Source organism: Balaenoptera ricei, chromosome 8 (genome assembly GCF_028023285.1).
Source record: "Balaenoptera ricei isolate mBalRic1 chromosome 8, mBalRic1.hap2, whole genome shotgun sequence".
NCBI lineage: Eukaryota > Metazoa > Chordata > Mammalia > Artiodactyla > Balaenopteridae > Balaenoptera > Balaenoptera ricei.
The window spans coordinates 96,835,186-96,851,691 of record NC_082646.1 but is presented as its reverse complement, the minus strand read 5'-3'; the positions used below and the strand labels follow the sequence as shown (position 1 = coordinate 96,851,691).

At 39.9% G+C, this 16,506-nt stretch overlaps 2 protein-coding genes across 4 annotated transcripts in view; both read right to left on the bottom strand.

Annotated features, from left to right (window-relative positions):
• The window catches only part of TTC17 (tetratricopeptide repeat domain 17), a 140,737-nt gene extending 138,725 nt beyond the window's left edge, over positions 1 to 2,012 (bottom strand). For both annotated transcript variants that reach the window (XM_059931412.1, XM_059931413.1), the window contains exon 1: positions 1,848 to 2,012. In XM_059931412.1, coding sequence (XP_059787395.1) covers positions 1,848 to 2,006 — 159 coding nt within the window. In that variant the 5' untranslated portion in view covers positions 2,007 to 2,012. The remainder of the gene's footprint in view (positions 1 to 1,847) is intronic.
• An 8,264-nt stretch (positions 2,013 to 10,276) lies between these two features.
• API5 (apoptosis inhibitor 5) overlaps positions 10,277 to 16,506 on the bottom strand; it is a 37,872-nt gene continuing 31,642 nt past the window's right edge. Inside the window, exon 14 of one of the 2 annotated variants that reach the window (XM_059931415.1) lies at positions 10,277 to 12,427. In XM_059931415.1, coding sequence (XP_059787398.1) covers positions 12,345 to 12,427 — 83 coding nt within the window. In that variant the 3' untranslated portion in view covers positions 10,277 to 12,344. The remainder of the gene's footprint in view (positions 12,428 to 16,506) is intronic. The other variant, XM_059931414.1, reaches the window with a different exon arrangement.

The following is a 16,506-nucleotide window of genomic DNA, read 5'->3' as shown; positions in this document are numbered from 1 at the left end:
GTGCTGGAAAATTCACCAAAGAGGATCAGTAAAAAGGCATGTAGTAAAGAAATCTTGCTTTCCTAACTCTAAGCCTAACTACCTACTGTAGGAGTGACTTGGAAGAGATCCAGAAGATTCTGTAGATTTCTCCCTTTCTCAAGCAAGTTTTTAGTAACCCCTACCTTTCCCCCACCAAAACATATGTACCCAATGTGCAAAAAGAAGGAATGTGTTAAAAAACAAAAACCAAATCAGATTCTACTTTCCCTTTGCAATGTTCAGCATATAAATACATTTCTACCAGCTTTCTACCACTTTTCAGGTGGGCTACTTTCTCAGCTGAGTTAACAGGACATCAAAATGAGAAGAAGTCAATGTCAGGGAATATAAATGGCTGTGGCCCAAAACAATACTGCAAAAGAGCCAATAGGAGAAGGGCTCCCCAAAATGCAGCAGGACTTAACGCCACATCTCCCTTCATGAGGGCCTCAGGGAAAACCATCATCAGGAGAGAGAAGAAGGACAGAAGCAACCAGGATTCACACAAGATTTCCAATCTTTTGTTACAGGTGAATTTTGTAAGTGTTGTCTAGGGCTTCTGAAACACACATGCATATTTTAAATCTCAGCTGGTATGGCCATGAAAAGGAAATTTTTTTCTAATGTAACTTAGGTATAGAGAAATGCCACCCCACAGAGTCAGTCTTTTCTCAGATATACACTGAAAACCACTCACCAAAACCAATGCTGACTTTTAAATTGCTTTACTCATTCATTACATTTAAGACAAAATTTGCCATCACATGGTGAATCTAAATGTGAACCTCACTTTACACAAAGGTAAGCCTAGCATTGTGTTCCTATCACCATTCATTACATACAACCCAGTACTTTCACAGGACAATGGTTAATACATTTCAGATCGGTGGGCTAAATTAAATTGCACGGGGCACACAGATCACTTTCTAAATGTTTGCTGGACTTTATAGGATTGTTCTCAAGTGTTGGAAGTCATTAAGTTTATCAATTTCTGTAGCAGAACACACACTCATGCATTCTTTAGGCATCAGCAGCATTCACAAAATACAGGCCATCAGAAAGTTATGTAAGAAAAGCAGCCTCTCCTCTGAGGAATTAATTCAACCTGACAAGAATCCGGGAAACCGCATATCCTCCCTGAGGGGCTGGGCCACAGGAACTAGGTAAAGAAACAATGCAAAGAACACTGGGAAACTAGGGCGGTCGACTGCTGAAAAGATGCAGGCAACGCCACCAGAGGCATCCTCAAGCATTCCTTCGCAAAGAGGGTGTGCATGTTGTGTCTAATGAGCCCCTGCTGACCTGGGTAACGGTACCAGCTGAAGCCACCACAGCTTGACACGAACGCCAGCATGTGGGACAGGAGACTGGGGGAAGTAGCATTAGATGACACACTGCCTAGGGGTGCCGAAGCTGTCACCTCCCTGGGACTCGCGCACACCCGGGCGCTGCCACCTGCTTTCTACTTCCTCGGGGAGGACTGGTGACGCATGGGCCAGAGAGGCACCAGAGGAGGGATAATGAATCCGGGTTTTAAAGCTAGAGAGCCAGATAATGTCCCCAGGACACGAACTCCCGGGGAGAGTCGCCCGGCCCCAGGGGTGGAAGCCTGAGAACTTGCAGGCGGCCGAGGCCAGGTCCAGGACACAAGTGGGAAGGGGACGGGTCCGAGGGCTGAGGTCGCCCACACCGCGACACCGGGACCGTGGGAAGGCAGGCTGGGGGCGGAGCCGCGCGGAGCCAAAGAGCCAGGGGCCGGACCGGGCCGGGGAATCGCCCCCCGGGCGAGGGCGGGCGCGGGCGGAGAGGGACACCCTGGCCGCTACCTGCTGCTGGATCTTCCCATCCTCCGTGACGACCCAGTGCGTGGTGGCGAAGGCCCCTCGAGCTGCCACACTTAGCAAGGCGGAAAGGCTGAGGAACCAGCCTGGACTGGAGCACGGCGGCAGCTCGCACCGGCCGCGGACCCCTACTGCCGCCGCCATCTTGCCCCCCCCAGCCCGGGCGCTCACACCGGAAGCGGAAGTGGACCCCCGCCGTTCGCCATCTTGGGGAGGTCGACGCTGGAGGAGGAGGAGCCGAGGGGGCGCTGCCCGCTGACTACCGGCTTCCTCGGCCTCGGGCTCGGTTTAGGCGGCGGGGAAGCGCGGCCTCTGCCGCTGGCCCAATTTGGCTTCAGGTCGGAGACCGCTTTCTTATTATTGTTTTCCTGTGCGCGATACGATCTCGGAGCGTGGGAACCAGAGGGAGAGAAAAGTAGTGTTCCAGTTGGAGCCTAAGCCAAAATGAGAGGGCTCAGAGTATATACATATAACTCTGGTTTAAATAAAAATTATTTTTATTTCTGATTGTGTCAAATGGTTGGAAAATAAAAAGTGTGCTTTCGAAACACTTAAGGGAAGGGATAGGTTCTCTTTTATTCTTAAAACCTCACAATAGGGGGAGCTTCAGAATTGAGAGGGTTGTTAGTCTAGGGCAGCGCCGTCCAGTAGAAACGTAACGCGAGCCGTGAACCACAATTTAAAAAAAAAAAATGAAATAACATCTTATTTAACCCATTATATGCAGTATATTATTAGTTCAGTGTGAAATCTATTAGATTATTATTAGATTATTATTAACATCTAATTATTATTAGAAATTACTGAGATTTATTTTTGTACCAAGTTTTCGAAATCCGTATGCATTTTACGCTTATAGCTCATCTAAATTCGGACTAGCCAGATTTCAGGGGCTTAACAGCCACGTGTGGCTAGTGGCTACCTTACTGAACATCATAGGTCTAGATCTGGCGACCAGCAGCATTGGCATCACCTGGGAGCTTATTAAAAAAGCACATTCTTGGCTCTTCTGTCTCTTCCCATCAGATTATACCTTTTAACCAGAGCCCCAGGTGACTGGTATGTACATTAAAGTTTGAGAAGCACTTCCTTCTAGTGAATCAACACGCGGGCCAAGCAGACTAGCCTGGCTTCTAGGTTCTAGTTAGCTATGTCGTTTTAGGTGTGTCAAGGCTGCCTTCTAGCTATATGTGTCATTTTATGTTTAGGTTCATTATGCCTTGGGTTTTTTTCTTTGGGAAAAGGAAGATGAGAATTATGCCTGACCACTTCCCTACTCAGGTGTATTGCAAGAAAACAAATAATTGCCAATTGTTTAAACATCACTTCATGCTATGGAAGCCGTGACCACAGTACTGGCTTTTTATGTCTTCTTAGAGCAGCTTTTCTTAAGAGTACTGAAGTGATGAGCATTACTTTCATTAAAAATGTATGGCTTACCTGCTTTTTTTGCCTGGTACTCTGCTAGACCCTGGGTATGAAAATCTGACCACTGAGCAGTGTGCAGTCTGGTGGGATACTGGCAAGGTAACAATATAGGATATTGGGGGTGTGTAAGGGCTCATGTGTAGAACAGACAGACCAACCAAGTGAAAGTCTTAGAGCAAAGGTGCTGTTTCAGGCAGAATAAGCACTAAGTATGAAAAGGTGAAATTGGTGGCAAATTGTAAGGGTTTCTTGTATGTTCTCAGCATCTTACTTTTAGGCATAGAAGTAAACCTTACTAGTGTATAAAGCTACTAAATAATGACAGTCACCATCATCTAACATTTGCTGAGTGTCTAATACATACTGGGCACTGTACACACATAGTTCCAGTTAATCTTCACTAACTTACCAGGCGTAGGCTAGTTAAGTAATTTGGCCAAGATCATACAGCTAATAAGCAGCAGAACTCAGATTTGCATTCAGGTCTACCTAACTTTAGAGCCTGAGCATGGATGAAGGATGGTGAGGAGTTTGAAAGAAGCTCCAACATCACCTCTTTTGGCTGTCAGCAATTTCTTTGACATGCACAAGTTAACTTGTAAAGGGGCGGAATAGTAACTTCTATAGCTTTAACGTACCACCCACCTTCGTTTTCCTTAAATGATAACCCTTGTCCTTTGGGATCCTGTGTTAGTTTTCTGTTGCTATGTAACAAATTACCACAAAGTTTAGCAGCTTAACGTACACTTATTATCTCAGTTTCCATGGGTCAAGAGTCTGGCATGGTGTGTGTGGGTTCTCTGCTCCGTGTCTCACATGGCTTATACCGAGGTTGCAATCTCACCTGAGGCTTAGGAGCTTCTCCCAAATGCTTTCAAGTTTTTACAGAGTTCAGTTCTTTGCCGTTATAGGACCGAGGTCCCAGTTTTCTTGCTGCTTACTGACTGTCCTCATTCTCAACTCCTAGGTCACCCACCATTCCTTGCCATGTGGCTTTCTCAGCATGGCAGTTGTTTCTTCAAGGCAAGCAGGGAAATGTCTCCATCACTTATATCTCTGACTTCTTCCATCTCTGATCTCTAGGCCCAGATTTAAAGCGCGCATGTGATTAGATAAGGTCTACCTGGATAACCTCTCTTTTGAGTAGCCCCATGTGAACTGATTAGTAACCTTAGTGACATCTGCAAAAATTCCCTTTGCCATATAACATAAAACTAGAGGAATGATACCATATTCACACATTTCCCCCACTTTCAAAGGAGAAGATTTTATGAGGGCAAGGATCATTGGGGGGTCATCTTAGAATCCTGCCTGCCATAGATCCTGCCTGCCAAGTTCCACACCTCTAGTCTTACTGAACTATGTTTTAAGCATCACACAGTAACACTTAGAAGTGCTCTTTCTCATCTTGTTCCTTGCCTAAAATCCCTCTCTTGCTCTTTTAAAATATATTATTTAAGGTATAGCTTAAATCCCAGATTGTAAAAAAATCTGTAAACTTCTATTTGCCTCCTCTGAATTCTGTAACACTAATATGACAATCAATACCATGTTGCTTTGTGATATTACTTTGTACATTTTGAACAGCTAAACTCTTGAGTAGCTCTTTGTTTAACTAGTTAGACTGTTAGCATCTGAGGGCAGGAAGCATTTCCTATACTAATGTATTTTTATCTTCCATAAAGCTTCCATACTTAAGTGGTTTGTTTAGTTTTTTATACCCCCAAAAGGTAGCTTTCCCATTTTATATGAATAAAACAATGAAAAATTCTAATCCAAATAAAATTGTTGCTACCAATTTTCTACATCCAAATAGATCACTTGTTACCCTTCTTTTATTCTGTTGTTTTAAGACCTGATATTTTTTCCATTTTAAGTACATATTTTCTCTTTATACTTACATAAAACTTGTAGAAATATAAGATGGTAGTTACCAAAATTGCTGATAATCTCTAAATTGTGATTCAATTCTTAGTTGAACAAATGATAGGAAAACCCATAACTGCATTTAATTTGCTCTTCAGCATAAAGTATTTTAGCACATAGGTCCTTTAATTTATCACTATCATTATAAATTATAGATTTTTTTTGAAGCTGGGAACTGGACAATGATAAAATGATCTTTCTGGATTATTAATTTCCTCTCTTGGGCCACTTTATCTGAATGTTGTGAAGGATCTCTATACTGTTTATTTCTTAGAGAAAACTTAAGATATAAATATTCCTGAGAGAGTTAACACCCTGGTTTAAATTCTGTTAAATGATTATCTTTTGCTTCATAGTAAACCAACGTAAATCTTTGTGGCTTAAATTCTAAGCTATAAACCATGATTTATTATATTTCATATTTTTTGGCTGGACTCAGCTGGTGGTTCTCCTCCTCCTGCTGTTAGCTGGGGTCACTCATAAGGCTTCATGCAGCTGGACCTTGGCTGGGTTTGGAATGTTCCCAAATGGCTTCACTCATGCCTAGTGCTTACCTGGAGTAGCTGAAATGGCTAGGGGTGGCTGGGCCTCTCTCTCTCAGTCCCAGTAGTTAGTTACAGAGGTTTCTTACGTGGTGGCTCAGGGCTCCAAAAGAGTGAAAGTAGAAGCTGTCAGGCTCCTTGAGGGCCAGGCCCAGAAAAGTGTCACTTCTGCATTCTATTGATCAAAGAAAGTAACAAGGCTGGCCCAGAGTTAAGGGGAAATGGAAATAGACTCATCTTGATAAGTGAAGCAGCCTGTTTGACTGGGAATAGAAGGAATTATTGGCAGCCTGCTACATATAGTTAATTCCTTCAGTGATTTTGAACTGGTGGAGGTTGAAAGGGTTGATAGGGAGGGAGGCTGGTTATGGCAGGAGGGGCTATCCAGGTGTATCTCTCCAGCAGCCATACACAAAGTGAAGAGGGTTTTCAAAGGAGAGGCAGAGGATACCTAAGTAGTAATTTCATTAGAGATTATGAATGTAGTAATTTCATTTAGAAATAGTTCGCCAGTAGTTTGTCTGGCAGTCTGAAGCATGAGGACTACTTTGGATGAGACCAAGTGTCAAATCAGCCCAGGATTCTAACTCACAGTGACACCAGGGCTGCTCTGAGGATAAACATGACGGTCAGCCTCAAAAGACTTTTCCTGATACAGACTTACCAGCCATTAAATTATCCAAATCTTTGCAGCTGTTAATACATTTGGGGGCGACAGTTTCCATGGAGTAATTGTATTGTGACTGTTCAGTCTGTAAGTAGCTACAGGTCATACCTGCCCCACCCCCAGCTTTTACTCCCTCACATACACCCAACTTTCAGTATCCTGATTTTATGATTAAATCCAAGTTCATTCTATTCAAACCTTTTAGTGCGTTTGTGCTTTTTGATCTTATGCATCACTTCATAGCATACCAAGTTTTAGTTTTTCCTTCTAGAAATACCATTCCCTCATCTTTTATTTGCTCTTCTTGTTTCCTATTCTTACGTATTTCTTGAAGAATACAAACTGGAACTGTATGTAGTAGTCTGTCTAGGCTTTGTCTCAGATCTTGTTTCTATTATCAACTTTTTTTTTTTTTTAATTATTTATTTAATTATTTATTTATTTATGGCTGTGTTGGGTCTTCGTTTCTGTCCGAGGGCTTTCTCTAGTTGTGGCAAGCGGGGGCCACTCACTATCGCGGCCTCTCTTGTTGCGGAGCACAGGCTCCAGATGCGCAGGCTCAGTAGTTGTGGCTCACGGGCCCAGTTGCTCCGCGGCATGTGGGATCTTCCCAGACCAGGGCTCGAACCCGTGTCCCCTGCATTGGCAGGCGGATTTTCAACCACTGCGCCACCAGGGAAGCCCTATCAACTCTTTAATGATGACCAGAATTTTACTTGATTTTCTTATTTGTGGCTATATTAGTTTTAAATGTACAGCTTCTAGGACTAAATCTACAGTTTCTTAGGATTTTGATAAATTAGATTTCATTTGTTTTAGTTTCCATCACACTTGCTAGAATTAAATCCCACTTGCTGTTTTCTACCCATCAGAACTGATCTGAGTTCCTCCTATGGGTTCCAAAATGGGGAGGAAGGATAGTGAGCTGAAGGAGCACCCTGTACGTGGTCCTGTACCCAGCATGGGCGGAAAGGCTTCCCAGGGAGTGTGAAATCTAGTCTGACCTGAAGAAGGAATGTTAGCCTGATGAATGGGAGGGGGAGAGTCAGGGAACAAAGATTTTCCAGACAGAGGAAACATGCCCCAGGATCAGAAAGAGCGTGTGCCCTTTGAGTTATTGAAAGTAGTTCACCGAAGGTGAGTTTAGGAGTTCTGGGGTCAAGATTAGGAACCTAAGCACTTTGAGAACTCATTCTTTAGCACAGCCTGGTATTCTTAAAGCCAAGTGTTCTGCACGTTTTGTTGCCTCCATTTCAAATGCCTTTCCTTGAGATCTTCACTAGGCTGGCTCCAAATCATCATCCAGGACTCAGCTCAAATGAATTCCTCGGAGACTTTTTCTAACCATTCTTTCTATGTGAGCTCTTACAAATTATCACCTTAGAATGCTTCAGTGTCCTCATAACACTACTCTCTGAAATCAACTTTATTAGCCTCTGCATGATAGAATGTAAACTCCATGAGAGTTTGCCTATCTTGTTCACCACTATATCCTCAGCATAAAACACTGCCTTCTACTTATTACTTATTGAAAGCTTACTATGTACTAAGCATTGTTTTAGATGTATGGGATTATCAGTGAACAAAATACAAAAATCCTTACCTTTGTGGCATTTTAGCCACGTTACATTCTACCAGGGGGAGACACTAAAAATATGGTAAATTATTGGGCTGGCCAAAAGGTTCGTCCATTTTTTTCCATAAGATGGCTCTAGTAGCACTTAGTTGTCTTTAACTTCATTAGAAACAATTTTGTTAGACTGTATGTGACAGCTGTCATGTCAGCATTTAAAAAAAGACATCAAAATTGGTGAATTTTTGTGTAGCCATTTTAATATTGAAGATGGAAGAAAAAAAGCAACATTTTTGGCATATCATGCTTTATTATGTCAATAAAGGAAAAAATGCAACCGAAACGCAAAAAAAGATCTGTGCAGTGTATGGAGAAGGAGCTGTGACTGATTGAACGTGTCAAAAGTGGTTTGCGACGTTTTGTGCTGGAGATTTCTCCCTGGACGATGCTCCACGGTCGGGTAGACCAGTTGAAGTTGATAGCGATCAAATTTTGAGACATTGAGAACAATTAACGTTAAACCATGCGGGAGATAGCTGACATACTCAAAAAATCCAAATCAAGTGTTGAAAATCATTTGCACCAGCTTGGTTATGTGAATCACTTTGATGTCTGTATTCCACATAAGTTAAGCAAAAAAACCTTCTGGACTGTATTTCCGCATGCGATTCTCTACTGAAACGTAATGAAAATGTTCTGTTTTTAAAACAAACTGTGATGGGCGATGAAAAGTCGATACTGTACAGTAATGTGGAACGGAAGAGATCGTGGGGCAAGCGAAATGAACCACCACCAACCACACCAAAGGCCGGTCTTCATCCAAAGAAGGTGATGTTGTGTATATGATGGGATTGGGAGTCCTCTATTATGAGATTCTTATGGAAAACCAAATGATTAATTCCAGCAAGTACTGCTCCCAATTAGACCAACTGAAAGCAGCACTTGACAAAAAGCATCCAGAGCTAGTCAACAGAAAACGCATAAACTTCCATCAGGATAACGTAAGACTGCATGTTTCTTTGATGACCAGGCAAAAACTGTTACAGCTTGGCTGGGAAGTTCTGATTCGTCCGCTGTATTCACCAGACATTGCACGTTCGGCTTTCCATTTATTTCGGTCTTTACAAAATTCTCTTAATGGAAAAAATTTCAATTCCCTGGAAGACTGTATAAGGCACCTGGAACAATTCTTTGTTCAAAAAGATAAAAAGTTTTGGGAAGATGGAATTATGAAGTTGCCTGAAAAATGGCAGAAGGTAGTGGAATAAAAGGGTGAATACATTGTTCAATAAAGTTCTTGGAGAAAATGAAAAATGTCTTTTATTTTTACTTAAAATCTGAAGGCACTTTTTGGCTAACCCAATATACAGTATAATTAGGATAGTATGTTAGAAGTTGGCAAATGCTCCAGAGAACATTGAGTAGGGTAAGTGGGTTCTGGAGTCTTGGCAGGGTAGAAAGGGGCATTGCGGTATTAAACAGGATTCCCTGAGAAGGTGATCTTTGAGGAATCGAAGGGGTAGAGTTAGACAGGCAGGTATGTGGCTAGAAGGAACAGCCAGTGCAGATTCTAAGGTAGGAGTGTGCCTTTGCCTAGCTGCATGAAGCTGACTGACTGGGGCAGAGCAGCAGCTGAGGTCAGAAACTTTTAATTTAAGCCATGGCAGTGTTTTTGATTTTTATTCTAAAACGAGGAGCCATTGAACAGCTTCAAGTAGAAGAGTGGATGTTTCTTTGCTGCTGTGTTTAGAACAGGCTATAGTCAACTGTAATAGCTGGGAGATGAATCAGGAGGCTATTATGAAACTCCAGGCAAGAAAGGATGTACATAGACATTTGGCAGTCCTCAGCATGTAGATGCTATTAGAGATATAGGACTGGATGTGATCACCAAGAGAATTTAGGTAACTTTTTCTGATCCATCCTTGGTGCTACTTCAGGAAAACAAAGGCTGGGAGTCAAAATAAGAAGTTGCTTTACATAATAACTTGAGGGAAGAAATTATTTCATAATGATTTGGCAAGTATCTGATGTTTTGCTTTGACAGAAAGAACCAAATCCTTTTTTCAGAAGGGTATTAGCTTCTAAAAATAAATTCAAAAGGTTGAAAATGAAAGATAACTTGCAATACTGAACCCTTGAAAGCACAGCAGTATTTTGTCCATCTTTATATTTTCATGGTCTAACACACTGTTTGGCACATGAGAAGCAATGAATAAATGTTTAATGAATATCCAAGAATCTGAAGTTATAATCATAACACAACAAGACACAAAACAAAATTACAAAAGGAAATTTATTTCAAAAGCATAAGGGAACATTTACATTTGAACAAGGGGATATACAGGTGTCTTGCAAAAGAAAAAAAATTCGTGGCATGAAGTTTTTCGTTCAAAGTTTTGAAGCAGAAATAACCTAAGTTGTGCACTATTGCCTTAGGAAAGGGAAGGGGAACAATGAGGTGGTAAAGGAAGGAACACAGTCAACTTAATATCAAACTTTAGAAAGTAAAGTCACTCTGCTCAGCTTTGAGTTTACAAATATTAAAAAGAAAAAGAGGAAAAATTACACTTAATGTTCAAATTTATGTAACTGTAGTCCCAAAACAGCATCTATACTTGAAATGGCTTTAGGCCACTGGCTGATCTGCCGTTGAGGTCCAGGCTACCTGGTCACAGTTTTCAAATGGCAATTCCATGTTCCTGTGTCTGCTCAGATTCCAAGGGAGCTTAGGTTCAGCTCACTGTCTTTTGGAATGTTTAGAGATTATTGCCACCACTCCATAGTCAAGCTGACCAACTTCTTTTGCTCACTTGTATCGTTCTAGTCTTCAAAAAATATTTTCCCCATACACATGTGCAGTAATTCTAACAAAGGGGTTCTGCCTATCCCCCCAATATAGAGGTAACAGTAATGAAGACACCTGCATTGGAATCACAAACTATGCCTCAAAAAAAATGTCAAACTACTAGAAAATGTCACTCAGGCATTGGATTTGAATAGCAAACTTGGGGAGGGAAGATTAACTGTGGAACAAAAATATATGAAACATTCAAATGCAGAGCAAAGGGCCTATGCTACTAAAAATGCCCATGACATTAAACACTCCACAAACCCCCCATCTGTTGTTTTAACCTAAAGACTCTATTGACTAACTTATACAATAATTTTGATTAATAACCTGAGAAGTTAAAATCTTGAAAGTGGCAAAAGCAAACTGAGAGAGCATCCCTTACTTACTGGTATACCATGTTACCAAGTCACCAAGTCACTTTTTCTGGGCTGCCCTGGTTATCAAATCCCCAAATTCTAAATTATTCTGTCTCATCCTGTAGAAACCTATATGTACATCAGATTCAATATTCTGGCTATATTTCTCCAACAGGGATCTCCAAATTTATCTTTGAAAATGCAGCCTTTATTTTTAGTTTCAAATAACAATAATCATGTAAGTGCAACTGACTCAAAAGCCCTCACTACTGGAAGGAAAACCTAGATAACAAGTTAATAATGGATTCAGCCTCAAAAGGATAATCACCATGTCAAAGACTACCCGTTCCTGGAATTTTAAAAAATGATTTATGTTGTGTAGTCAAGTTTCGCAGCATGCATATATATATATATATATATACACACACACACATACACAGATATATGCTCATGTATGTATGTATATTATACATACACATTTCTGTGCAAATAGTAAGATCCCATATTCAAAAATTTATATCACAACATATGGAGAAGAGTTAAGTAAGCAGTGCAAAGCAACTTACTTCCTCCTAAAAATGTAATGTCATTTCTACATTTTAAGAAAGCTGGTAAGTATTTTGCTTTTCTGACAGAAGCCAGGAATGCTGCACCATTGCCTAGCGGCTTTATTAAATAACAATGAAAATAAAATGTTAAGACTGACCATTACTCTTCTCCATATGTTGGCTGGGGGGAAGACAGAGAGGACAGGAAAGTCAGTAACCTTTCAGAACTGAGGATCTTTACCAGTTATCAGAACTAGACTGAATTTTATTACATTTTAGATTTGAATAGCTCTCAGTAACAAATTATCAAGATGTTTAAAAGATTCACAATATGAACTCTGAATAATGGTGATATTGCAAAAACAAGTCAAGATTGCAGACAAAGCATCCAAAAATATCGCTGTGGTTTTACCTTGGACACAACCATGGTCTGTTACAAAAGTAGATCATACATACAAAGGTATAAAGGACATTAAGTTTTTAGCTGAAGGCAGCAGTCTTTTTAAAGGGACATCCCCGGCAATCCAATGAGTAGTAGAATTTAAGTATATTAAGCTCAAGACAATGCTGAAGACTGTGACTTCTCATTCAGTAGAGTCTTCCCCGACTACGATTTCCTCGTGCTCCCCAACCTCGGCCACCTCTACTTCCCCTGAAGGCTCCTCTCTGCTCTACGAAAAAGCGAACAAGGGTTTAGGTCTTGTTCAGGACTTCACGGGACAGCACACACAGAAGTCATGTAGCTCGCAGCTCTGAACGTAGCAGTAAGTAGGCTCTATACAAACAGCATCAGTATTCCGCTAGTCCATCTACAAATTCAATCTTGACATAAAACCAGGGCATCATATATGCCAAAGCACGTACCACAAGGTGCCTACATTCACAGTAGGTACTCAATTAAATGCATCCCATTAATAAAGATATTTCAAGGTGACAATGTTATAACTACATTGTTAGTTCTTTATTTTGGGGTTTATCACTACCAAAGATAAGTAACGAAACTAGAAAAATTTCTATACTTAATATGGAATTAAAGCCACTGGCCTTCAAAAGTTAGTGCCCTATATGTAAAATATCCTAGACTATCAATGATCAATTCTGAAAAATCACGCTAGAATGAAAAATGTACCTTTCAAATGCAACGAATAGGCAATTTGTTTTGCTCACCACATTTCAAAATAATGTTGATACAAATTCCGACGGCTTTTCTCACTGTTTTTTCAGCTATGTATGAGCTGCTCAGAGTGCTGCCGAAAAGGTGATATGTATATATTACAGTGTTTGGGTTACTGACGTAAATTAAGGATATCTTTTGCTGAAAAAATCAAGTTAGTTGTGTCATATAGTAGAATGAGTCCTTGATTTATTGGTCAGTCTGTTTTACAGCTGCAGAGAAATATTCCTCAAAGGAGTCTTTCCAGTGAAGAAAACTGATTGAAGTTATCAGCAAGGCAGGACTTTTCATCATGTATAAGTAAGAGTCTCAAACTTCTAATTCTGGAGATAGAATCTCCTCATTGGAACTTTTCAGACTTCCTCATTGCAGCAATCTTGTTAGGAGCAATAAAAAGAACCTGGTGTTGCCATTTTTGATCCATAATATTGGAGGCTTGAAAAATTCCTATCAAGTCAGTACTGCAATCCATTTTTTGCCATTATGGCTAGAAATATAGTTACTGTATTTGGGTGATGTTCTGATTTCTTCTTTTTTTTTTCCCCTCCAGAAACTCTTGAGTTAGAAAACTAACTAGACCTTTCCCCAGCTTAGCCAACATTTACCTGTGTAACAGAACAGAATCTGATTCAAAGTCACCTCTCATGTCATGACACATTTTTCTAAGTTGATTGGTATGCAAACTGTTTAAATGAAACCATCGTGAGCCAACAAGTTCAGAAAATCAGAGGTCGTCTGTGGGTAAGATACTCCCAGTGATAGATGCAATGACAGTGGTGCATTCTGGGAGCAGAGCAACCTTAATACAGCAACTTCTTGATGCTGTAACTCCTGCATTTTTGACTGTTTAAGACTTGGCTTTACCCATGCAGATGTCTGGATATTTTCCCCCTATCATACTCATTATAAAACCTTCATTTCTCAGTTTACATTGACACACTTAACAAATCAACACCCCCATAGCTATCATTATTAGCTATAAGCTAACAAACTACTAAAATCTACCCTTTCAATTGTTTTTCGATCAATTTTAATATGAAGAACTCAGTTACCCTCAATTGTTCAGCTATATCTAGTAAGTATATTAAATACATAGTATGAAGGTATTATTTGCTGTGATTATCTTTTCTGTATTGGCTATTTCTTTTTGATCTGCAACTGAGGCAGCCATTTCTACAGTACAGGGAGTCACCAAACTTTCTTTTTTCTTCATCCTGAGGGACTATTCTGCACTTTAATGATCTTTTCAATGGTTTCAAGCTTACTAACACCGCTTACAGTTAAAATTATACTTTAAAAATTATTTTTATATTCTAAAAAGGTAAAAGTTGAAGGATACAAGTCACAAAACGTAGAATTAGTACTTGTGGGTTACCAGGGAACTCTGTTCTGCATGAAGGAAAACTATACATGGGTGTATGTTTGCAAATAATTTGACTGAAAATGCACCAGGAAGCTGAACTAAGTTACGGGAACAAACGCCATTTGATAAAGCAAATAACAGAGACATTGGTTAGTAAAGTGATAAACTTGGATAAGGAAAAAAGTCTAAGTATGCCTACATGGACTCAAAGAACAATCACAAATTCTGGCTCCTTCTCTGTAGTGAACAAGTTCAGGCCCATGACACTGGCACAATCTATTTTCTTTGCAGTAGACTTGTTCACTGTAATAAGACAGCGATATTAGTATTACCTGGTTCCCTATAACACAAAAGGAATAAATTTCCCAAACCTGCAGTGTGTATGACTCTTTAAAAACAAAACAAAACAAAACAAAATAAAACCCCCCATGCAACCAGTCTTCCTTGGAAAAATAAAATTGAGCTTGGCTGATATAGAAAAGTGGAATTATGATGGTTTTGCCAAATGTGGGTAATAAAATCTATGTATTAAAGACTCAAGAACACAAAACATATTTTCCCTCCAATTTTGAGACAACTCTGACATCCCAGGAAAAAAAATCCAACAGTTTCTCTTTCTTCCTGACCCACTGTCAGTTCCCTAAGGAAAGGACATAAAAAAGGTAGAAAAAATTTGAGGTAGATTGGTCCACCAATTCTCATCTATAGTACCAAGAACTGTTTTCAACCGAATGGGTGAAAGAAATCCAGGGAAACTCTGAATTGTTACTATGAGAATACTTACAATCTGACACATTCAACTCCCCAAAATAAAAGTACTAGCAGAAATTTTGTTCCTACTTTCCAATAAGAACAATCAGAGTTTAGTTTAATTTATGACAAGCACTCCAATTACAAGGTTCACCCCTATAGGAATATTAAAGTACAGTAATACCAGACACAAAAGACAACAGTTGTGTCTGTTTTGCCATTCTGTTACTTTGATGACTATGGAACAACTCAAGTTGTGACTCCTGGATTTTTTTTTTCTTGGCCGCACCGTGCAGCTTGTGGGATCTTAGTTCCCTGACCAGGGATCAAACCCCCCAGCAGTGAAAGTGTGGAATCCTAACCACTGGACTGCCAGGGAATTCCCTGGATTTTTGTCCTGAGTAAAACTGCTTATTTTTTTCACATTGATAATTAAAAAAAAATCACATACAACCTAAGGCTTTGCATTTTTCACACCTCTTTTCCACATGCATCACATCATCTGATTCTCCCTATCAGGCAGGTAATGAATTTCACAGGGCAGAATGCTTATGGAAATTCAGAGTAACTGACTTGCCTAAGTGAAAATAAATACAATTTAATTCTCTATGTATTGCCATACCTCTTGATTACTTTCATCTATATCAAATGAAGATAGTATCTGAAAGAATAGTTGATTTTAAGAATGGTTTTGATAAACACCACATTGAATCATACAAATGACAAAGGACAATATTTGGTGCAATGAAGTAACAGAATCCTTTCCATTTACAAAATGCTTTTGCAAATATTTTTTTGAAGTTTTTAAGCTCTGTGCTATCCCTATATTTCAAGTAGGAAAAGAAGCTAAGAGATGCACATTTACTTATTATTATATAAGTAAAAGAGTTCAGTGATCTTTTGTACACTAAAGTTGCCTCAAAGAGTCTGACTGGAGTAGAAGGGTTCATTTCACAATCTAAAATTGCCTTTCTATAATCTGTTTGCTCAGATATTAGAGGAATTTAGCTATCGTAGGAGGAATTTACTTAACGTCACAATCATCTCACCCTGGAAACATTATAGAGAGCATATTCTTCAGAATGTACTTTTTTGGGAATAATTACTGCAGAATCAATTCTGCTTGGTAACCAAGACCAATCACAAGTATGTTTGGTTTTGAATATTAAACTTGGTCTTCTTAAGCAAGATTAAGGATCTGAGTCAGTGAAATTTTTGTCCATTTTTCTTTATTAGCCAGTGAGACAAACTTCACTTCTGATTCAACAGCCCTGGGAGAGACTGGACTAGTGGGAAGCTCTCCTTGCACTAATGTCTAAAGTTGAAAGGAAGACTGCACTCTGGGCAGTGGGGGAGACTGCAACAGGACACATCTTCTTTGCTAGATGATGCTTTAACATCTGACTCTACCTCTAGAACTTCTCCTTTTGAAGTAGTGCAGAAGATGGGAGGACAAGCAGTAG